Genomic DNA, 23,965 nt, shown 5'->3' with positions numbered 1-23,965 from the left:
TAAAAAATGTGCCAAGAGTTTGAATAGCAAAATTCTTCCCTTTAAATGTGCTTTCAAACAAGATTTTTTTTTCATCCACACACTCTTCCCATTTTCATTATTATTTTATGTAATTATATATCCAGTGGCCACAAATAGTATTTTAACACTTTAGCCACATTTAAAATGCCTGAACTTATTTGCATTAGATAACAAAATCTCAAAGCAAGGGGATTTTTTTTTTCTTGTTACATCTGAAATTTCTATGGAACTATTTCAGTATCATTTGACCACCAGAAAATGCTCATCGAGTTTAATCTAGTGTTTTATCATTTAAAATCTCACAAACTTATTATTATGAAATATTTACCTTGAAAGTAAGAAAATAAGTGTGTTATCCTTCTTTACAATAAACACCACTTGGTTTGTCATTTTGCATATACTGCAAAGAAATTAATTTATTTTAAAGTGTGACTTAAAAGGATAGCTCACCCACATATTAAATTTCCATCATCATTTACTCAAGCTCATGTTGATGTTTTTTTCCCAGTCAGAACACAAAACAGAGACATTTCTCAGTATTTTCTTTCGTGTTCCACAGAAGAACCTAAGACACACGTTTGGAATGATGTGAGGGTGACTAAATGATGACAGAATCTCCATTTTCTCAATAGTGTCTAAATACATTTTGTAGCCACTGTATATGAAAATGCACACAGAACAAAAAATACAACAAAAAAGGGGATGCTTTAACAACACATCTCAGTATGTGATACAATCAGCTTCCAAAAAATAGTTTGTCATTTTATACTCATGTACATTACGCTGGATGTTTGGATATCATTTATTACATGACAGCAGGCTGACAGTTGAGCTGTATAGAGCCGATGGCTGTGTAATAAATAAATATATATATATATATATATATATATATATATATATATATATATATATACACAGTACAGACCAAAAGTTTGGACACATCTTCTCATTCAAAGAGTTTTCTTTATTTTCTTGACTATGAAAATTGTAGAGTCACACTGAAGGCATCAAGGGCTATTTGACCAAGAAGGAGAGTGATGGGGTGCTGCGCCAGATGACCTGGCCTCCACAGTCACCGGACCTGAACCCAATCGAGATGGTTTAGGGGTGAGCTGGACCGCAGACTGAAGGCAAAAGGGCCAACAAGTGCTAAGCATCTCTCGGGGAACTCCTTCAAGACTGTTGGAAGACCATTTCAGGTGACTACCTCTTGAAGCTTATCAATGCCAAGAGTGTGCAAAGCAGTAATCAAAGCAAAAGGTGGCTACTTTGAAGAACCTACAATATGACATATTTTCAGTTGTTTCACACTTTTTTGTTATGTATATAATTCCATATATAATTCCACATGTGTTAATTCATAGTTTTGATGCCTTCAGTGTGAATCTACAATTTTCATAGTCATGAAAATAAAGAAAACTCTTTGAATGAGAAGGTGTGTCCAAACTTTTGGTCTGTACTGTACGTGTCTGAGTATGTACAGTACTGCACGAGATATTAACTGGCAAGCATGAACATATGTCGCATCTCCCGGTTAATTGCACAGGGACTGTGTCCGCAGCCGAATTGGATATATCTCAACAGTACATATGCATTAGCACCCACGTAACCAAACTCACATATATATACACTCCCTCAAATCCACAGGCAAAATGACAGTGCCACCACAATTAAACATGCAGCAAATCCCTCGCTTTCCCTTCTCATCTCTCTCTCTTTCTTGTTTTAATGAATGGCAGGGTGATGAATAAAACACATGAATCAAATTAATCACTGAATGAAGGAGAGGCGGGTACACACCTGGGCTCTTATACTGATCCGGGCTGGCCAGGTGCTGGAGAGGGGAGTTGCAGGCTGATGTGGCATGCTCGCTTTGCAGCATCTGAGCCGCCTGGGGGCCCAGGGAGCCATAGTCCGCAAAGGAGAAGGGGGGCCCCCGTTGGTCACTTGGCGAGGAATAGAAACCGTAATCGGGGAAACCTGGGAGATACAGTACAGGGGAGGAGGAGGAAGGGAGGAGGGGTGGGACTCCATCATTTGCTGAAATAGGACTTTGCATAGTAATGTTATGAAGCAATGCTTAATATCTGACTTGTATGGTTGTATAATGCAGTGTACACTGGGATAATAGATGGTGAATTTGTAAAGCCACATCTCGCTGTTTCCCCCTTCCTGATTGTGTGTGTGTGTGTGTGAATGTGACTGTGTGAATGTGACGGTGAGTGTGTGAAGACTTCCTGGCCGCCAGTTAACACTATACTAATAGAAATACTTGGGTCTGCTGCAGATGGAGGTACTGACACATTAACAGATCAAATAAGCACAACGGAAGTTGTGGTTTAAAAAAACTTGTATTTGATGATTACATAAAAACTGAATGACCTTAATAAATGTTCTGAAAAAGGAACACTCATCATTTGACATGCTAATTTGGATTCAGCATTCACAAATACAACAAGCAGAAAATTGACTAGAATACCACTGTCTGATATCCTTGTTATTTGGTTAACCGAAACCACAGAGCAGGTTTTTATAAAGTTCAAAATTAAGATAAAGATTATTTAAACACTTTCTGGTAAAGTAATTTTGGAAAACAACTACAACATCATTAAAAACATCACCATTTGATGCCACTGTTTGATATTTCATATCTAACGCAATGATAATCTGACATTTAAATGGTGACTTTAGCATCTAAATACTTTTTGGGGCCATTGCACACAAATAAATATAAATTAAATTAAATACTAATTCCCAAAATGTTGATTATATATATAAATGAAAAACAACTATTACATTATCAACCTAACGTCTATCACTCTCTCTGAGTGAAAAGCAGATAAATATGAGAAGATGTATCCTTATAGCTGAGAAGAAGACCTGAAAATTATCCATAGATGATGGGGTGTAATTAAGTTGACCCCATCCTGCACTGCCTGCTGTTGTTACAGACGTGAAACTGTGAACTTGAGGGAAGGTGTTAAAGAGAGGGATGGAAGGAAGTCGCAGAACTCCAGTGTACCTGTGCTAAATGTTTATAAATAGTCAATATAGCCCCTCTGCTAGAGCTTTATATCATCCAACCTATCAGCCCAGAGAGCTCTCATTAGAGCAGCCTTGGTGAGATACTTCTTTCTTTTCCTCTGCTTTAATTAGTTTCAGATCTCAGATATACACAGCAGAACAAATGAGGTCTATGCCAGCCTACATTTAAGAAGAGTTGAGGGAGTGATAAAGAAATATAAATAAAAGAAAAGAGAAAGGAATGTTGATTCTCTCATAGGCTGTAACTGCACTGCTCTGACCTTCTCCAATCACTCATGAATTATCCACCTCTTATCTGCAGACTGTTCACCTCAGCCCAAACCTTGAGTCTGCTCTAATGGAGAAACAACAATGGTTGCATTTCTGGTCACCAAACACATTTGTTAAAGACCCAGATATTTGTTGGTATTGCTAATACACTACATGGCCTAAAGTAGCTGGACATAAGTGTAAATCTCAAACAAAAATATTCGTAAACAAAGTTTTTTTTATTCTTTTTTATTTAGTCTTCATTAACGAAGAATGTCGAAGTCATATTGTGATTATACTCTTTCCGCAACAACTCACTGAACCTATTTTTTAGGACCTTGCGTCTTCACAACAAGGACCGTTTTCAAAGGTTGTTTTTGAATTAAGTATTTTTTTTTTTTTTTTTTTATAAATAAATTGGAGAATATTTGGTTTAATTAGGCACTGGTCAATAACATGTTGTTTTCATTTATTAAAATGAGTAAAACTAACTAAATGAATGAATATGACAAATAAATATTAAACTGAAATCTCCTTACACAAACATATAAAGTAGAATGAGGTACACCAAAGCAAAATATATAAGGATATGGTTTTAAGGATAAGGTGTGGAGGAAATTGACTGGCTTACACAAACCCCAAAATTGAACCCCTATTGAAGACCTTTGAGAAAAGTTGTCAGGTAGGACTGACTCCCCATTAATGCCAATGGTTTTGGAATTAAATGTTCAACAAGCACATACAGATGTGGTGTTTGCTGTCCACGTATTTTTGACTATGTAGTGTACCTTTCTCAGGCGTCTTTCCAAGAAAAAGCTAAATAAAATGGGTGTTGCAAATTTCTGTTTTTGCATTCTGTTTCAGGGACTGCCAAAACAGACCGGAAACATTCATAGGCACAAGCACTGAAAAGATGCTTACAACAGTAAACAGAAACGAGCATGAAAATCCCCATCCTGCCAGTACCTACACTCCCAAACGTGAATAAATGCATCACAGATGCATCCCGACGTTCAAGTTCTCTCCCGCTAACTGTGCAAAAATGAAGGAAATGCCTGAGGTCTGCTCAGAATCTTCAAGTATTTCGGCTTCCCAGAGAGGAGGGGAAAGCCCATTCCAGTGCACACATCTTTAATCATTTAAGGAAAGCAACCAAAAATGCACTTAGGCTGAATCCATTTTTGATGGGCCTCTCTAATAGATGGGCGTCCTTGAGGTTCAAAGGGAACCCTGGACGCGCCTCTTAATTAGACAAGCTGCCATCCCGTCCTGTTTCCCCTCTTCTTCCTAATTAGATCTTTAACAACGAACAAATGAAGACCTTTTACAGGCGCGTGTGGCACAGCCTGCCGAGTCCCCGCCAAGAAAGGGTGGAGGGGCACAGAGACGTCTTTTTTGTTTAACGCTCCCCGGCCCTGCCGTGCACGAAAATGGCGGTGTCCTGCCGCAATCTACATAAATAGTCCGCCTAATTTCTGTGGAGTGGGAACGGTCGGACACAAAATACAGCATTACTGCACGTACAACAAACACACCTGGTTTCTTTGTTTGCATTGACATAGAAAATTAGACCTGAATGGCTGTTCGTTTTAATGCAGTGGCAGGAAAGGTCTTATCTAATAACAGCCTGCAGAAATTACGTTTATTATCCAGGTAGATCACGTCCAATGGCAGTGCTATCTGAAACAGAAACACAGAATAAAATGCAGTTAAAAAGTGCCCATTTACTGTCTATAGAGAAAGCCATCTGGCGGAATGGGGCTGCTTGATTACCTTCGCCAGCTAATTCTCTCTCTAAGCGCATGCAAATGATTCACTTTGACCAAGTGGAAGTGAGGAAAAAAAAAAGTGGAGCTAAATTAAACACTGCCATTTTTAAACATCAAAAGTTGCCACAATAATGGCTCCTCCGTGATGCTCCACGGTATTGTACGCTGCCAATCAGACAGAGAATAGCACTTGGAATGTTTTATGCCTCTGTGAATAACTCCAGGATGAAGCGAGGACGCAGGGTGTGAGTTTTACATGCGACAATGTGTGTCCTTCCATTAATAGGCACCACAAACACTTCCTTTAACTGCAACTCCACAATCAAACTACACAAAAAGCTTAATATCTTCTCTTCTCCTTCTACAAAAACAAATACAGTACTGTGTTGTGTACAATGGGCCTCTCCCCTTCGCTCAAAGAGAAATCTAATTACTCTATAATGGCAGGTTTGGGGGGAGCGTGTACATCGTTGACAGATGATAGATACGAAAACTCACTTCCCCTGACTTGATGAATAGCGATACAGAAACGTGAAGCTTTCGCTCGTGGTGGGCGTACAACAGCACCTCGTCTATTCATCATTCTGCCCCTGTGAGCTGCACGGAGGCCCGTGAACACACTCCGAGGTCGTGTCTGAACAGCTGGGAGTAGGTCATCCAGATGTGCCTTTGTCTGGGCAACATCTGCACTGAGCCCGGACCCCCCAGCAAGGGGAGGGACGGGGGGTCGACGTGGGAGCGAGCTCAGAATGGATGCACTCTGGAAGGTTGTCAACCGCACCATTATGAAGCCCATCTGGGTGCTTCAGAGCTGTTGCTGAGATGAAAGCACTGGTTGCTTTTTACTCACCCCACCGCTGCAGCATCAAGAAACAGAAACATAAATACATGAATACATAAATAAGAGGCCCTTTTATCAGCTGTTTAATGAACAGAGAGGGGCAATTTGTCATACATGCAGCAACACAGTGGTGGGTAGACTTTTTTTCTAGTCGCATTAAAGTCAGGACTGCATCAGTTGACAGCCAGTGCAATATCAGGCCATGGGCAAGATTGGTCAATATAATAAGTTTCATTAAATGAAAGATATTTTTAAATTAATTATACAGTCGGTTGAACACAAAAAATGAGGAAGTCATAAGTAAAGAATAAGACCTTGGCAGCAATAAAATATAAAGTGACTCATTTTTGGTTAAACACATCTCTTATCAAACTGCGATTTCCTGTCCTGAGTTACTCCTTATTTGTCAAAATGGACAGTAACTGTGAATGCTAGCCCTCAGGATAGTACTACAGGGCCTCAGGCAGTCATCTTTCCTCTTACACAAACATCTACTTGGTTAAAATGTTTTTTGGGCAAATCATCCATAGGCCTGCTTGTATTGATCTGTAAGGCTGTAGGGAAAATAAAGTGCTAAAGCTCTAGATAGGAGGAAGATACATCTATGTTTGGAGTGCTATTTACCGGAAAACACTGTGACAGATTTTATCTGTCAACATCTGACATTGTCATATACAGTCAAATCAGCATCACACTGCAGTACACAATACTGCACAATAAAAAATAAACAAAAAACAACCCCCCCCCCCCCCTTCAAAAAATCTAAACAAAACATAAAATTAAATAAAATCTGAGAAAAATACAAACCACAACAAAAGCAACAAAATGCTAAATAAAACAAAGAAAAAAAACCTACAAAACACAAATCAAAACAAAAAAATAAAAATAAATACACCCCCCCCCCCCACACACAAGCTAAACTAAAAGCAAAAGCAACAACTAAACTAAATAAATGAACTAATTAATTAATTAAACAAACAAACATAGAAAAAAAAACTATTGAGATGTTTTTGTCTGCTAACTCCTCACTTTCTGCTTCATTTCTTATTCACATGAGTACAAGAAGTCAAATCAATCAGACCAGTTACTGAGGAAATTATTCAACTGAGATGAGTTCTGTGTTTCAGAGACACTGACACAAAATTCTGTTCGTCCAGCAGAAAAGTCTTCGTAAAACTAAAATCTGTTTGCATTGCAATTTAACCTCATGTAGAGTTTGTCGCTACTGAAGAAGGTGAAAAAAAACCCCTCTTTCTCTGCTTGGATCAGGCTCAGTGCAGTCAGAACGGCTCACACCTGACCTGTCAGCAGTCTATTACCACAATTAGCCTGCTGATGTTAGCGAAATACTGCCATTTACAGAGTCTTTTCATGGGGGAACGATGGAAAAGCTGACATTTCGCGATGTGACTTTCAAACACTTTTTTTTTAAAGCTCAAGGACTGCGGCCTGCCTTGGAAATAGCATTTCACACAATCATCTACTCCAGGCAGAAATGTCAGTCGCAGAGAGGGAATCCGTACACTCGAACAAAAACAGACTGTCGTTCTATAAAAAGCACTGACCCTGCAATTCCATACTCAGAGACATTATGTTTTATCTCTTCGTCTCTCAATCTCTCTCCACTTGAATAAAGACAGTAGCACTCTTCCTTTCTAACGCATCATCAACTAAGGTGCCAATAAACTTGTCAAAAGTGCCTGCAAATTAGGGAACATCCTCAATTAGCAACCTCATATCCACCTATGTCATCTTTAAAGAATTACAATCGCTCTTTGCTGCCTCCACAAAGCATCACTCTCCATTCAGAGATGGTATTTTCTAGTCGTATATTTAGTAATTATAACAAAATGTCCCTTCTAGCTGAAGAAGGCATAGATTGTCTACAGATAACGTTTTAACATTTAAGCTTGCAAATCCTAAAGAATTATGCCAACGACAAATGAAAACCATGTTTTGTGACTAGCGCTCACACCACTGTGCATAGGTGGAGTGGAGAAACGGACAGCTAGCCAGCCGCAAGATGGTGAAAACATACATCTATCTTCATCAGGAGCGTGACAGACAAGTATGAAGTGCGTTTCATATTTGCAGCATGGCCGGCTGGCACCGTAGAGGCGGTCTGGCCTAGATTGCACCTGCGGACACCTCGGCGAATGAGGCAGACACAGCTGCAGTCCAGGGCCTGTCTGTCAGGATACGACAGCTAATGGAGAGTGACACAGGTTTTCTGTGGCGCCTACTTCTCTAACTCGCACGCGAGCGCACACACGCTGTACTTTAACCTCACTGTAGAAGGAAAGAAGAACAGATGGAAGGGATGGCAGAGCCTGAAAGAAGCTGGAGGGACAAGCCTTGCCTCAGGGACACCAGTGGCTCTTTGTCCCCGGCCCAGGTGAGCTGAGGTTGTCAGGTCTCCAGTTCTAGGATGTGCTTTTGGGAGATGTGCAGTGTCAGATAAATTTCTGCATCTCCTGTGAGTCATCTCTCACCATTTAACAAAGAGCTGAGAGGAAGTGGGGCGGCACTGCCAGAATGTCATTCTATAAACACTCGGTTCATTCTGACACATACTGCAGGAGATCTCCATAAGTCAGATATCATTTTACACCTCCTTCTCCTCTTCAAGCTGAATGGGTATACACGCGAAAATATGTAAAAAGCTTTTTTTTTTCTTTCTCAGCATCAGAAGATGATGGACATAATGCATTCTTTCCAAATACAAGTTAACAGACATGACCACCTACAGTCTCTACCAGAACCACTAGAGAGGCATGCAGTCAACTAGCAGACACATATAGGTTAAAAAAAAGAAGCAGAGAGAAATGCCAAAGATTGAGAAAAAAGACTGAAATAAAAAAGGCGAGAACAAAAAAATATACGTAAGGTGGGTGGAATAAAGAATGAAGTATTGACAAGTTTTAAAGGATTAGTTAATTCAAAACGACACTTCTTTATTTACTCACCCTCATGTTGTTCCAAGACTGTGAATGAGGTCTGGAGAATTTACGCTTTAAAAAAGGATGGAAAAGCACCATAAAAAGATCACAAATTTGGTTTGACTGGACTGTGAATTAATCATTTTGTGAACTGGATTAACATATTCAATAAAAATATACATGATCCGTTTACAAAACCAAGTTTAATTATCATTAAAACAAACTATTTAAAAAAAAAAAAAAAAAATTTTTAAACAAAAGTTAAATAAAATTTAAATTTTAGATAAATTAGAAATACCTTGGAAACTGAAATGAGTTAAAGCAACAAAAAAACTGAAATTAATATTAATCCTAAATAGTAATCTATGTGTATGTGTATATATATATATATATATATATATATATATATATATATATATAAATATAAAAAGACATGAAATAATGAAAAGCACAGAACAAATTTTTTTATATTACACTAAAATTAAAATTAAAACTGAAACTGTAAAAATTAAAGCTAATTTAAAATATTAATAAAAACCATAATAGTACATAAATTATAATACAATAAATAAATAATAAATAATACATAAATAATAACATAATGCATAGTCTTTTTTTTTTTTTATTTTTTTTAAGTATGCATCGCTTTTATGATGTTTATTTTTAGAAGCTTCAGTCCCCATACATTGTAATTGCATGAACAAAGATTAAATTTTTTCTTTTTGTATTAATCTGAAAGAGGAAAGTCACACAGATTTTAAACAACTTGAGAGTGAGTAATGAACTATCCCTTCGAGCACTGCAGTTTGCACAAAAAAAAGGAAAATGGTATAAAAATAATACTGAAACCCAAGACAAAGAATACATAAATAAGAGGACACATTATACAATTGAGAGAGAAAGAGGAAGGAAAGGGGGAACTACAGGAGCAGGGACAAACCTTCCGCTGGAGTGTGACCAGAGGACAGTGTGGAGAGAAGAAGTCAACTGGTGTTGTCTCAGACTTACACATACTGGCTTTCAGCAGGACCAAACCAAACAAGAGAGAAACAACAGAAACGTGACCATTGGCCTAGCGTCCTACACACCAACACATCAACAGGGTCGGTTTGTGGATGTTTTTATGATCATTGATACACAAATAAAAAAAGTTTGCATGCCACATTCAAATGCTAGATGAAATCTGGGGTGCAGATACATGCCATTTTATGAGCTTCTGCAGTATGTACTGGCTTTAGCAAACATGCTGTAATACCTTGAAGTGAATTTATGTACATTTAACAATCACAATCAGTTTAAAATGCTAAACCGATCTGAAAAGTAGCTTGTAATGAACATCTTACAAGACCATAGAACAAAATATCTGCTGATCAGTCCTTGTTAACCGAAGCATAATGATCAATTGCTACGTGATGATCTGTTTCATGGACCAAACTGACACAGAGAGGCCCAGTCGGTAACCAACGAAGACATTCGAATTACACACACCCTTTGGCCTAGCTAAAGTATGTGTCTCGTTCATTTTATTACCTTACTGGCAATAAATAATCATAAAAGGATGACTCAAATATGTGGAGTATCAGTCTTTAAATCAGGGGTTCTCAATCTTCTTTGGGTTGCAACTCTTTTAGTTTTTTTTGGTTTCAAAATTAGAATTAAGACCCTAATCAACCCACATTACAGACTAAAGTTATGCACTCGAGAATTCCAAGTCCGTCATATTTTATTCTCAAGAATAACTATTTTACTCTCTCTCTCTCTCTCTCTCTCTCTATAAAACATAATAACAATTGTATTAAATATCTTGTATTAAATTGATCAAAAGTGACATTTACTGTGTAATAAAAGGTTAATATTTTAAATAAATGCTGTTCTTCTGAACCACTAAAGAATCTTGAAAAAAAACTTTCTGTTTTAAACAGTGATAATACAACCCGAATTCCGGAAAAGTTGGGACGTTTTTTACATTTGAATAAAATGAAAACTAAAAGACTTTCAAATCACATGAGCCAATATTTTATTCACAATAGAACATAGATAACATAGCAAATGTTTAAACTGAGAAAGTTTACAATTTTATGCACAAAATGAGCTCATTTCAATTTTGATTTCTGCTACAGGTCTCAAAATAGTTGGGACGGGGCATGTTTACCATGGTGTAGCATCTCCTTTTCTTTTCAAAACAGTTTGAAGACGTCTGGGCATTGAGGCTATGAGTTGCTGGAGTTTTGCTGTTGGAATTTGGTCCCATTCTTGCCTTATATAGATTTCCAGCTGCTAAAGAGTTCGTGGTCGTCTTTGACGTATTTTTCGTTTAATGATGCGCCAAATGTTCTCTATAGGTGAAAGATCTGGACTGCAGGCAGGCCAGGTTAGCACCCGGACTCTTCTACGACGAAGCCATGCTGTTGTTATAGCTGCAGTATGTGGTTTTGCATTGTCCTGCTGAAATAAACAAGGCCTTCCCTGAAATAGACGTTGTTTGGAGGGAAGCATATGTTGCTCTAAAACCTTTATATACCTTTGAGCATTCACAGAGCCTTCCAAAACATGCAAGCTGCCCATACCGTATGCACTTATGCACCCCCATACCATCAGAGATGCTGGCTTTTGAACTGAACGCTGATAACATGCTGGAAGGTCTCCCTCCTCTTTAGCCCGGAGGACACGGCGTCCGTGATTTCCAACAAGAATGTCAAATTTGGACTCGTCTGACCATAAAACACTATTCCACTTTGAAATAGTCCATTTTAAATGAGCCTTGGCCCACAGGACACGACGGCGCTTCTGGACCATGTTCACATATGGCTTCCTTTTTGCATGATAGAGCTTTAGTTGGCATCTGCTGATGGCACGGCGGATTGTGTTTACCGACAGTGGTTTCTGAAAGTATTCCTGGGCCCATTTAGTAATGTCATTGACACAATCATGCCGATGAGTGATGCAGTGTCGTCTGAGAGCCCGAAGACCACGGGCATCCAATAAAGGTCTCCGGCCTTGTCCCTTACGCACAGAGATTTCTCCAGTTTCTCTGAATCTTTTGATGATGTTATGCACTGTAGATGATGAGATTTGCAAAGCCTTTGCAATTTGACGTTGAGGAACATTGTTTTTAAAGTTTTCCACAATTTTTTTACGCAGTCTTTCACAGATTGGAGAGCCTCTGCCCATCTTTACTTCTGAGAGACTCTGCTTCTCTAAGACAAAGCTTTTATAGCTAATCATGTTACAGACCTGATATCAATTAACTTAATTAATCATTAGATGTTCTCCCAGCTGAATCTTTTCAAAACTGCTTGCTTTTTTAGCCATTTGTTGCTCCCGTGCCAACTTTTTTGAGACCTGTAGCAGGCATTAAATTTTAAATGAGCTAATTAAGTGGATAAAAGTGTAAAATTTCTCAGTGTAAACATTTGCTACGTTATCTATGTTCTATTGTGAATACAATATTGGCTCATGTGATTTGAAATTCCTTTAGTTTTCATTTTATTAAAATTTAAAAAACGTCCCAACTTTTCCGGAATTCGGGTTGTAAGAAATGTTTCTTAAGCAGCAAATTAATATTTTAGAAAGATTTTTGTAGAATCATGTGACACTTAAGACAGGAGTAATGACTCTGAAAATTCAGCTTTGCATCACAGGAATTAATAACATTTTAAAACATTCAAATAGAAAAGAGTTATTTTACTTGTAATAATATTTCAGAATATCAGAATTTATAAAAGTAATTTTAGTGAGCATTATTATAAAAGAAAAAAAAAGTTTTATACATTTTATATTTATATATAAATATTATATTATATTATATTATAGATGCACCAATATGAAATTTCTCAATACCAATAGCCAATAATTCAGAATGATATTTGCCGATGCCGATGCCAATACTGATAGTTTAGTTTTCTTAATAAAAGTTGTAAACTATACAAGGAACCCTTTTATTTGGTACATTTGAGGTTAAAATAAAAAACAACACTATTCAATTTGATGCAATTTATTTTCAGATATAATAATAATCAGATATAATAATATAATAATAATCACTCAAATAAAAACGTTTGTATAAAACTCATTACTCATAAGGTAGTTATGATATAAATTTGTCTTCATGACAGAATATACATATATAATACATATATAATTAACAGTAAGCTGTAGCTTGTGTTTTTTTTTAACTAACCAACTTCGAACAGTGGATAACTTGAATGAGATAAATGCAATATTGTTAACAAGCCGTTTTATTTGACGTCTTTCTTTTGGTTAAAATGCTTATTGAGCGATTATATGAGACATGATATGTTTTCGGGTAAATTGTACTGTTTCAGCATACCTTCTGATGTTCATTCATTATTTTGTGCTATAACTTGTATTAAAGTGGAAGAGACGCGTGCTCCATGCTGGCGCTTGAACTGAAGCTGCTACAGTGATCTGACACGCAACATTAATAAAAAAGAATTTTGTTAGAATTTTTGTTATAAAAAATATACAGGATTTAAAAGCTGAGACTTTTATCGGCCGATACAGATTACTGTCCGATAAATCTGTGCATCCTTTATATTATATTATATTATTTTTTGGACCCTATCTGCATCTCTGGTTGTGACCCCTAGGCTGAGAGCCTCTGTTTCAGATACTTATCTTATTGCATCAAGCAGGTGGAGGAAGAGCAACATCTCTCGGATGATTGACAGAGTATGTGCAGTGATGAAGATGATCTGCAAGAGCCGTCTGTGGCATCACCAGAGTACATTTCACCAGAGTACCCCGCAGAATGGAGTGCGACAGCTCGTCTGTCAGAGCAGAGCCTCTGACTTTTACCGTAACCTTGCCGGCAGGTTTGCGCAGGAGTTAACTGACTGACAGTCAGCACGCAAACACATCTCATCCTCCGCCTAGCAGCAAATGTATGCACAGCAGGGGTGTATAAACTGTGCTGCGCAATGGAGATCAGTTGGGTAATAGATGATGAGGTTCTCGGAAAAGGTCATCCTTAAATGTCAGTGCTCTGTCTCAATGGCTTTCACACTTTTGTCACAACGCAACCATGGAGTGACTCCATCAGTCACAAAAGAGTGCAACTGCACCATCAGCTTAAGACGCTAGCCATGGGGGATGGAAGAGTGCTAAAATAAATACACTGGCCTAATAAACTTGGTCCAGTGGACCAAGACCTTACCTAATCACATTCCTCTCCAAAACACAAAGTATTTCAATGTTCAAATGAAAATCAAGCTCAAGATCTGAAGTTCACAATGCCAGCCTCGGGTGTGACTTCTATATGCTGACAACTATACCACGAGCTGTTTAAAAGTCTGGATACGCCATTGCCTGAGAGTCATTTCTCATGCAGCTCTCTTTTTAAACTCAGAACCCGCTCCAAACAAGCCTGGTGAAATTCACACACATTAAACAGCACCAAGATTGAGAGAGCTGGTTTTTTTTTTTTTTTCAGGCTAAGTTGGTTTCTTTAGCCGGGTGCTAATCAGAATCAAACACGTCTGATTGGGTGGAGAGGCATGACTGATTGCCTCACGCTCTGTCGACTGTATTCCTTCAAACTGTGCGCCGAGGCACTTTTACGCCTGTCTGCCAATTACACCGGGGTGGATAGCTGTCTGCTGGAGAGCAGGTGTCATTGGCACGAACTCAAGTCAAAATATGCAGTAAACGTATACACGTGAAAAGGTGTATGTTTATCTTTTTACATGCCTAGACAATGTAACAGTATGGATGTGTGTAAATAAACTCTGCACCTTCTAATGCATTACTTTCTGATGGCCAATTAGCCAAGGCCATCATTTTACATAGTGCTAAAGGCCAGACGTCATCGAGAAGGCCGAAGGCTGTTCCTCCCTGCTGTTTATTTATTTAAGTATCCTTGTGTCTTACAGACAAAGTCAGATTGATAGATTAAGCTATCCAGCCTCCGGATCAATATCCACGGTGGAAAGAGGGAGCGACTGGGAACTTTAAATGCGCGCACTCTGTTTAATGTGCACCCTCTGTGTTTTCTAGTCAAAGGCGAACAAAGTTTGTCCAAAAGGCATTAACAACAATGAGCGCCGCCGATTAAATGTGAGAACTGACAAACCAAGAGAAAAGAAAAGGCTCATTCACGTAAGTCTGTGTGTAATAGTGTTTTGTTTGGCTTTGTGTGGGGAAGAGGGTTAGAGAAACAAATACAGCAGCTATGGTAAAGTACAAATTGCTGTGCAAGCGGAAGCCTGCCCCTGCGCCTTGATCTGTTACCAGTTCCACAGACAATAAACCTGGCATTAACTAAATTAAGAAAACAAGGGGAAAAGCTGGTCTCAGACCATCGGCTAGTGGGGAGACTTCTGCCAGTGCCATAAATCACATCTACAACAGGAAAGGAGAGGAAGCAGGCAAGAGCCTTGAGTCCTGTCCTTTCCTTCTAACTACAGAATGTGTGCATATGTGAGTGTATATGTGTGTGTGAGAGAGGACAGAGGCGGCTAGAGTTGGAGAGAGCAGCATTCACACAGATCTAAGGCCAGAGCGTTTACCTGGCCCTGTGCTCTGAGGGTATGCTGCGTAGCCGCCTCTTCCACTGGCCCCCCTACCTGAGCCGCGTGCTGCTGCCATTGCTGCCGCTGCCGCTACTGGACCATACGCTGTTGCCGGGAAGCCTGTGCGGGTGGTGGGGTGGGCGGGATGGGGTTGAGGTAAGAAGAGAGAGGAGGAGAAGAGAAGTGGTGAGGGATTGGGAGGATAACAGAATGGAAAATGAAATAAGAAAAGAGAGGAGGAGAAGAACAGAATCATGGAAACAGGGTGGAAAAGGAAAGGTAAAGGAATGAGAGAAGAGGGGATTAAAAAAAATCAAGAGTAAACATGAGATAAGAGGAGAGGTAAGAAGAAAAATAGGGAAAACAGGGCAGAAAGTGAGGAAATAGAGAATGCAAAAAAAAAAGATGGAAAAATGGAGAGGAGAAAAAAATAGGGAACAGGGTGGAAAAAAAGGAGCAGAGAAGTAACAAGAAAAGAGGAAAAAAGTTGGAATGGAGAGGAGAGGAAAAACACAGGGAACAGGGTAGAGGTGAGAATAAACATATGGGTAATGGCCATGAAAGAAAAGGAGAAAATATAGGAAAGTAAAACAGAGAACAGGGCAAAAAAAAAGTGGAAGAGTGAAGATATGAGAGAAGGTAGTAAAAAAAGAGGAAACAGGAGAAGGCATAGAAACAAGTGGATAGAAGAAGAGGAATGAGGAGAAGGAACAGGGTGGAAAATGGGGAGTAGTGAAGGGAGGAGAGGAGAGGGTAAAAAAGGAGAGGGAAAATGAGAGGAGAGGATAAATTAGAAGAAAAAGCAGGATCAAGCTACCTCACAACATGACTCATAAAGTTGCTGCGGTGTCTATGCAGGTTCTGCAGGCTGCTGTAATGCACTGTGTACTGTGGGCGTCTTTGGAGTGCAGAGGAGACTGCAGTGGCCCTAATGCACTTTAGGTATTTCTGCATGGGTGACCACGCTGCTCCTTAGCTTATCTGTTTGAAGCACACAGCGGGAGGGCTACGGCTGAGCATCAGACGTTCAGATATGCTACTGAGCTTGTGCGGACAAGTTACTGTGATAAAATAATTAGATTTCAGCTATCATGCGAAATGTAAAGGGACTAAAAAGCTTTAATGGTGAAAATATAGTACTGCAGCACACAGTCATTCAGTGGCCTAACATTAATTTGTTAAATAGAATAATAATAATAATAATAATAATAATAATAAAAATAAATCTCTTTATTTGTTGGTATGAATTTGATAGGGATTGTATAATAAATATATAAGATTACATAAATGTCCTTTTGATATTTTTTGACATCAGTGGCATATGTAACACATTACTTGATGCCTGTCTATGCAAAGGTATTCTTTAATCCATTCATATGTAATACAACCTATAATGAACAAGTAAATAATTATCATGATTATTAATTCAATATTAATTTAACATTTATTGTATATTACTGTTAAAAAATTTGGGGTTAGATAAGGTTTTTTTTTTTTTTAAGGACTCATTAAATAGATCGCCGTGATTTTGCCAAGACATGTTCCTGGATCAACATCTTCTGATGATCCTGGATCAACATTATTGTCCAAAAATATAGATTTAACCCTATCCCTAATCTTACCCATAATTTATTCCTAAAATCAGAGGGAAATGATAGCTGATTAATAAGGGTGTGGAAGCACCTAACCCTGATCATAAGCCTAAAACAGATATTTGCTGAAAAGTTATATCTCAATTCTGATTGGTTGATTAGAATGTTGTTCCAGGATCAACAAGGTTGATGATCCAGGAGCATGTTGTACTTGGCGAAATCACGCTCACCGCATTAAATACTTGAATAATTTCTGAAGGATAATTTGACATTGAAGACTGGAGTAATGGCTGCTGAAATTTGCCATATTAGGAATAAAAGTTTTAACTTACATTTTTTTTAACATTTTTAGTTATATTCAAAAAGAAAACCTTTTTACAACTAATATTTTACAATATTACTGTTTTTACTTGAATGTAGCCTTGATGAAAAATAAAATGACTTCTTTCACAAACATTTAAGTCTTAGCAACCTCAAACATTTTATGTAAATAAATAAATAAGTAAGTAAGTAAGTAAGTAAGTAAATAAATAAATAAATATTTATAAATATATATATATATGTGTTTTACTGCCTTATAGTCTACACTATCCATTTGTCTGTGTATTTTCAATCAAATTTGTCATTTTAGTTTTATTTTGTCTTGAGCATTACAACACACACCAAACACTCATTCATCAAGCAAATTTAAATTTTCTACTTATGCAGCACCATTTTCCACAACACCTCACAAATCACAAATTCACGCTTTAACAAGAGCTGAAAAGAGGCATGAGACCAGGGGGCGAGACAGAGACAGCAGATTGAATTCCATAAAGGCAGAGAGGAATCCAGCAAGAGCCAGAGAGAAGATCCAGTGCAACACTATATGGTTAACTCCAACCATGACCGGCATCAGCAGCACAAAGGCGATATGGAAATGGCTCCACGCTCTCAACACTTTGTAGTCCACTTAAGTCACTTATCTCTGCGCTGCCGCTCATGTTTGGGCGGGAGAACGAGGAAGCGAGACAGAGACGGAGAGTCGTAAAGCCTAGCAGGCGAATCGTCCTCCAGTTAATGCCTTGAAACTCAATCAATCAGGAGGATAATTTGGTCTCCAGGCAGTGTGAACTGATGCTACAGCCTCACCAGCTCTATGGCTGCTGTACGAAGGCCGTGATTTGTGAGCAGGGCTGGATGAAAGTGTCTTCATCTCCTTCCCGGTTTAGCAGCTCTTTATGGTGTTATTACGAGATTAGGCATCAGGGATTAATTGCTCGCTTCCAAATGCCCTTTAATTCACTTTAAGCATGCGTTACACAGGGGAAGGGGAACAGGTATGGCATAGCAGCAAGGGAGGTGGGCAATGCACGTGTGTGAAAGAAAGTAAACAATGTAGGGGAATACACTGACTGGACAGTCCAAGATCCATGTTTACAAGACTTTGTCTTAATGGTTTTTTGCATGACTACCTTCCACTAACAACAACAGCTCTGTTCCAAAGCACAGTCAGCTGCTTCACTGCTTATATAGCGAGCTGCCTACTGAGACTGCATTCTAATCATAATGGTAACTCATAAGTGACTGATTTGGAATGCTCTAACATAGGCAGAAACTCAATCAGCATCACCACTAGCAATTCACAATTGATTCCAATGTTTGATGTTAGCAAACTGCTAGGCTAATGGCGAAAACATTGAATCATTGATGCAAGACACAAATACTGGGTAAAATAATCAGATTGAAAGAATATTATCCATACAATAAAAAAGCTGTGTCCAAAACAACATCTAAGCCCATTGACTTCACTGTATGGAGAAAGAAATTTTTTTTTTTTTTTTAAACTATCCTCTTATGTGTTACGCAGAAGAATGCCAGTCATTCAGGCTTGGAATGATGACATAATTTAGTCTTTTTGGTGAACTATTCCTTTAAGGCTTATGACGCCTAAGTGGGCAGCTCACTAGGTTTCAAAACAGAGCAAATGAGCACTACGGCACTACTGTACAAGGTAAGAATATGTGTCTTCTGTATTTGTGTATGTTTGAAAAAGAGAACTAGAACTCGAGAGCACGAGTGTGTGTGTGTGTGGTGGCGTGCCCATGTGTGCATGTCAAAGAGACAGAGAACCACTCAGCTTGCTCAAATCTGCAGTGTTCAAACATCATAATTAAATATTATCATTTTAGTGAACAATGAAGGACATCCACTCAAACGCTTCGTCAAAGTCATTATTATAATATAAATATAATTATAGAGCTGCTCTCTAATTAAAACACACATCTTAGGCTGCAGCGGTCCATTCATGATTGAAAGCCAATAGACAATAAGTGGGTGACACTGGCAGATGGTTGGGTTCACATAGAAGGATGGATGGTAATTAGCCCCATCTCTTATGGGTCCCCTCCTATTCTTCAGCACACACACCCTCCAAACCCTCATATTAGTGGCCTTAATAACCTTTCATGTGCTGCTAATGCCTAATCAAAAAGGAGTCTTTAGGACCAGATTAGCTGTAGAATTGAACAATGGGAATGAGCGCTTAACATCCAGATAAATGAAAGTATTGCCTATATAGCAGCTAGTGTTAAATATTTCATCAAACAATGCATTTTCTGGCGCCTGTCAAATGACGATTCTTATTTGAAATGAAACAGTAGCTCTCAGTTAAGAACCTTTGACAATGTGTTTTCACAGCATTTCTGAAAGAACACAAAGAAACCCTGGATCTGCTGCATGTATGAGACCTGACAATCACAATGCAAATAGATTAAGACAGATGTCTATGTGTGAAATATGTGGAGCTTTACACCACTTATAAACAGCGCTGAGAGTAACATGGTACAATTAATGCACATCTTGTATGCACATCTTATCAAGTGCAGAGCAAAACCATCAGTATTATTATTTAAATAAAATAAACTATGTCTGATCAATACTATTCAGGTGATAATGAAAATTGTATTCAGGGGTGAAAATTTCATCTAAATGTTGGGGGGGGGGGCAATAAACATAACATTTCTCACGAGCAAGTTTTGAAGGGGACACCAATAAAACAGGCAAAATTGTACTTAAGGATATGTGTACAGAGAGGAAAGCATACTACTTACTTTACCTTCCTTTGTTCAAAAAGTGGATTCATTCAGTTAGGAAACACCTCCTCAGTGTGTTTCTCAAAGACGCAATAACTGTTACTGCTGTATCTTAGTTTTCAACTTTTTTTGTTGGTGATATAGAGCTAAAACAGGGAATATGGTGTCTAAAATGCACTTAATATTAACTTCTTGTTTATACAATTTTTATAAAAATCAAAATCACATTTGTTATGCTTATATCTGGAGAACAACTGCCCTCTTAGTATGATGTTATATTAGATCAACTATATTAAATGAAACAAATGGCTTGTGGATTTTAAAATAGATGATGTTACTTTTCTCAGCACTCCTCAGCACTGAAAGTGAACACTCGATGCTGATTGGTTCCCCTGGCCTCCCCCTCCCCTTCTCTTTCACTTAGCAGTTGTAATTACATCAGCAGATTCGGCACATTCGCGATAGAAAAGCTGAGCTTTCATGTAATGGTATTACAACTGTGAAGTTACAAACAAAAATATACACATTCTGAGACATGAACTGAAACGAATAGTAAATTTTATTTACATTAAATCTTCCTCATTTTTACCTCAAAATTTGGGGGAAACTGTGCCTCCCCTGCCTGACCCGACGAGCCACCACTAAAACCAAATAAATCATAGTGAACGCGGGAAAATCTAAATACGCACCCGCACTAGTCTAATCTAACGTACAAGACTTGTATATGCGTACACTATGGGTGTGTGTAAGATTTTATTAAACAAACTAGGTAAACGCCTGTATAAAACATGGGTAAACATTATAATCGCTAACAGCGCAGACTACATCGGTGACAAAAGTAAATTGGTACACAATAATATTTTTTGGACACGATTTATTAATCGTCAGCATCATCTATATTAAAGAGAAAATAATCACGTCATCCGATATTTAATGTGAATAAAGTAAGCTTGACTAGTTCCACAACTACAGAAACACGATGTTTTCTCGCACCGGAATGTGTGTGTCGGTGGTGGTGAGGTAAATGGGGAGCAGGCAGTGGACCAAAGCACTGTGAGGCAAAGCAGGGGGAACTCGAGATGTTTAAAACTTTTTTTGTTGTTGCTCCGTTTGCATTTGTATTGTTTTACTACTTGCACAATTAGTTTAACTATATATCATTATATTATTTACAATACACATATTTCAATTATATTTTAGGGGGGAACAACCCTCAGATAGGGGGGTCCAGACCCCCCCGCGATTTCCGCCTATGATTGTATTACTTCCTTAAAAGGACAGTTCCCCCCGAATTAAGTTATTCTTGATGTTGTTTGGACCCCACTGACATTCTAAATATTTTCTTTCTATGTTCCTCAGAAGAAAGTGCGTCATACAGGTTTGGGATGACAGGAGGGTGAGTAAATGACGTCAGAATTATTGACATTTTTAGGAGAACTATCCTTTTAAGCATGAAAGTTAATTCCGCAACAACAAATGGAGAGACTTCTGGTCTCATCTGAGAGGCCGCATTTTACTTCCTGTAAATATTAGTTTTAGTCCCACTTATCAGCCTTTTCAGAACAAAACTGGCTCTTGACACGAGTTAAACATCTCTCAGACAATGGTAAACATGCACCCTGCTGCGTCCAGTCAATAACGCCGTTAATTGTGGTGCTGCTGAACTCTATTTTTTTCTGAGCGGGTACTTATCCATCCCACATTCATTCAGCTGATGTCAATATTATATAAGGAAGCCTGTGTGATAGAGATCTAGAAAGTTCTGGAAGCAAATGACCTACTCAGAAACTGCAAATTAAGAAGGTTAATTCACACATCTCTCAGGTGCTTTGTTCCTGAAGAGGGTCGGCTGGGCGAGGGAGGGGGAGCTTGGGGTGGAGGGGTTAGTGTTATCCCCCAGGAACAGCTTGGCAGAATCAAATCAATTTCATGGCCTCTCTATTACCGAGGACATAACGCCAATATTTAGCTTTCCAATTTTAACAATTTTTCCAGCCTGTTTGCTCTGTCAGTGGCTGTGCTTGGCTGGGCCGGACCAGGAGGAGGGACAAGGACACATCTGTTCCACCCCAGAGCCCTGGAGGAGATGCCGTCCTCACTCGTCCCCTCTCTCTCTCCCACACTATTTCCTCCTGCTGTCCCCTCACTTTCTCCTTTTTCTCTGCCTCCTGAATACTTCTCGGTACATTTTATGAATGCACAAATTTTATTTTATGATCGTTAATGCCTGTTTGTTCATGCCAGCAACCCTCTGGAGATGCTCCAGTTTGGATCGTGCACCGTCTGTTTTCTTTGCTGAATCTGTGAGTCATAGACATTAAATAATTAGACACGGTCGATCATGATTTTAAGTCATAATGGCCATTAAATTAGATTAGTTGGGCTGCTAACATTAAAACAGAAATGGCAATACATCTGATGAATTTGATATTGAATGTATCACAATATCATTTAAACCCCTGATGAAAATGGATCAAAGAACAGGAACCTTTTGTGTGCTTTTCAACCACAGTCAAAAGCGCTATTAGTTGATGTTGCCATTATAAAAGACATTCAAGAGAGAAATTAATAAGAAATGCGAGTGCTAAAATGAGCATCTTAAGGAAAAAAGAAAAGAGCAATCTCGCAGACCATCTTTTCATCCGGCAAATGAGAGGTGAGTCATGCTTCTCTAACAGAAGCCCTTGACTTGTATTACTTTCAAAAAGGGCCTTTCTGCAGAGCTATCAAAGACTGCCGGAAGCTTGGGCAATGAGGCTTCCAAATGCAGAAGCCCAAGTGGCAGAGAACTCCTCCGTATTACGCCCTCCTGCTCACATCTACAGCTAATGAGGGTGCTGATGGTGAAGGAGACATGAGACGTGGCACTGCATTGGAGTCTGTGGCTTTGGGAATTACAGGTGCGAGGATCATGGGTCAATGCTGGCTACAGGCATTCAGCCGCTTGTGGTGGAGAGGTGTGAATTTAGCTGTGATTATTTCGATGAGGCGAGCGTGGCTGAGGCCACCGTTTGCCACATTCAGTGTGGTTACAGAAAAATTACAATGCTGTCATCTAGGAGTGTGGCCCTGTCCCAAATGGCACCTTAAACCCTCGTGGTCTTCCTGTGAGTCCGCACTTTCATGACGTAATGCCACATGACTGTCGGGTAGATGTCTGCTGTGGTGCTCGCCCCAGTACAGGTTCGGCAGAAGTACGGCTCGAAGGCGCATAACGGCTGCAAAGGGGGCGCTCACGAGCACCCTTCTGAACAGTAAAATGACAAATGAGACATCCTACGGTCTCGTGGATTTAACAGACTTGCGCACGCGGTGGCCACTGTAAGTCCGTAAGACTGCGAGTGCACATGATGTGTTCCATTTGGGACATGGCCTATGACTGCTAAAAAAAATTTATAAAATAAAAATTTGAACACTGATTTAAACACTGTTTAAGGACATGAACGATACCTTGGATCATACCCACATTTGTATAAAGGGTTTCACAGAGTCATGATTTAAAAAATCCAATAGGCTAACAATGAAGGGACAGAGCTACATCTAGTAACTAAAATATACTAGACTTGGGCTCATTACTTTAAACATCATACCAACCACTTAGCACACTCTAGAAACAGCACGACAACCAATCAGAACCCTCTAGCAACTACCAAAACACCCTATTAACCACCCAGAACACTCTAAAAACCATCTAAAACATCTTAGCAACTACTTGAAACCACACAGAACAATCCTGCAACTGCTTAGAAACATCCAGAAGAACATAGTAGCCACCTAGAACACTGTGGGCATATTATACAGTAATATAGCATTAAATAATAACATGGCATTAAATTTGGCATTATGGCATCTTATACAGAGGTTTATAACCAAACGTGCATTTTAATGATTATTTTCGATTCACT

General features: G+C 38.8%; 1 protein-coding gene across 8 annotated transcripts in view; it reads right to left on the bottom strand.

Moving 5' to 3' along the window:
* Positions 1 to 23,965, bottom strand: part of LOC132123564 (RNA-binding protein Musashi homolog 2-like) — a 275,563-nt gene that overhangs the window by 17,953 nt on the left and 233,645 nt on the right. For 3 of the 8 annotated variants that reach the window (XM_059534264.1, XM_059534263.1, XM_059534265.1), the window contains exons 11-12: positions 15,392 to 15,514; positions 1,822 to 2,001 (exon numbers count right to left, since the gene is read on the bottom strand). The exons of 1 other annotated variant lie outside the window; for it this stretch is intronic. In XM_059534264.1, coding sequence (XP_059390247.1) covers positions 1,822 to 2,001; positions 15,392 to 15,514 — 303 coding nt within the window. The remainder of the gene's footprint in view (positions 1 to 1,821; positions 2,002 to 15,391; positions 15,515 to 23,965) is intronic. 4 more of the 8 variants (XM_059534266.1, XM_059534269.1, XM_059534270.1 and 1 more) reach the window with 4 other exon arrangements.

The sequence above is a fragment of the Carassius carassius genome, chromosome 41, assembly GCF_963082965.1.
Source record: "Carassius carassius chromosome 41, fCarCar2.1, whole genome shotgun sequence".
NCBI lineage: Eukaryota > Metazoa > Chordata > Actinopteri > Cypriniformes > Cyprinidae > Carassius > Carassius carassius.
The sequence above is the reverse complement of the archived record's forward strand: the minus strand, read 5'-3'. Positions and strand labels throughout refer to the sequence as shown.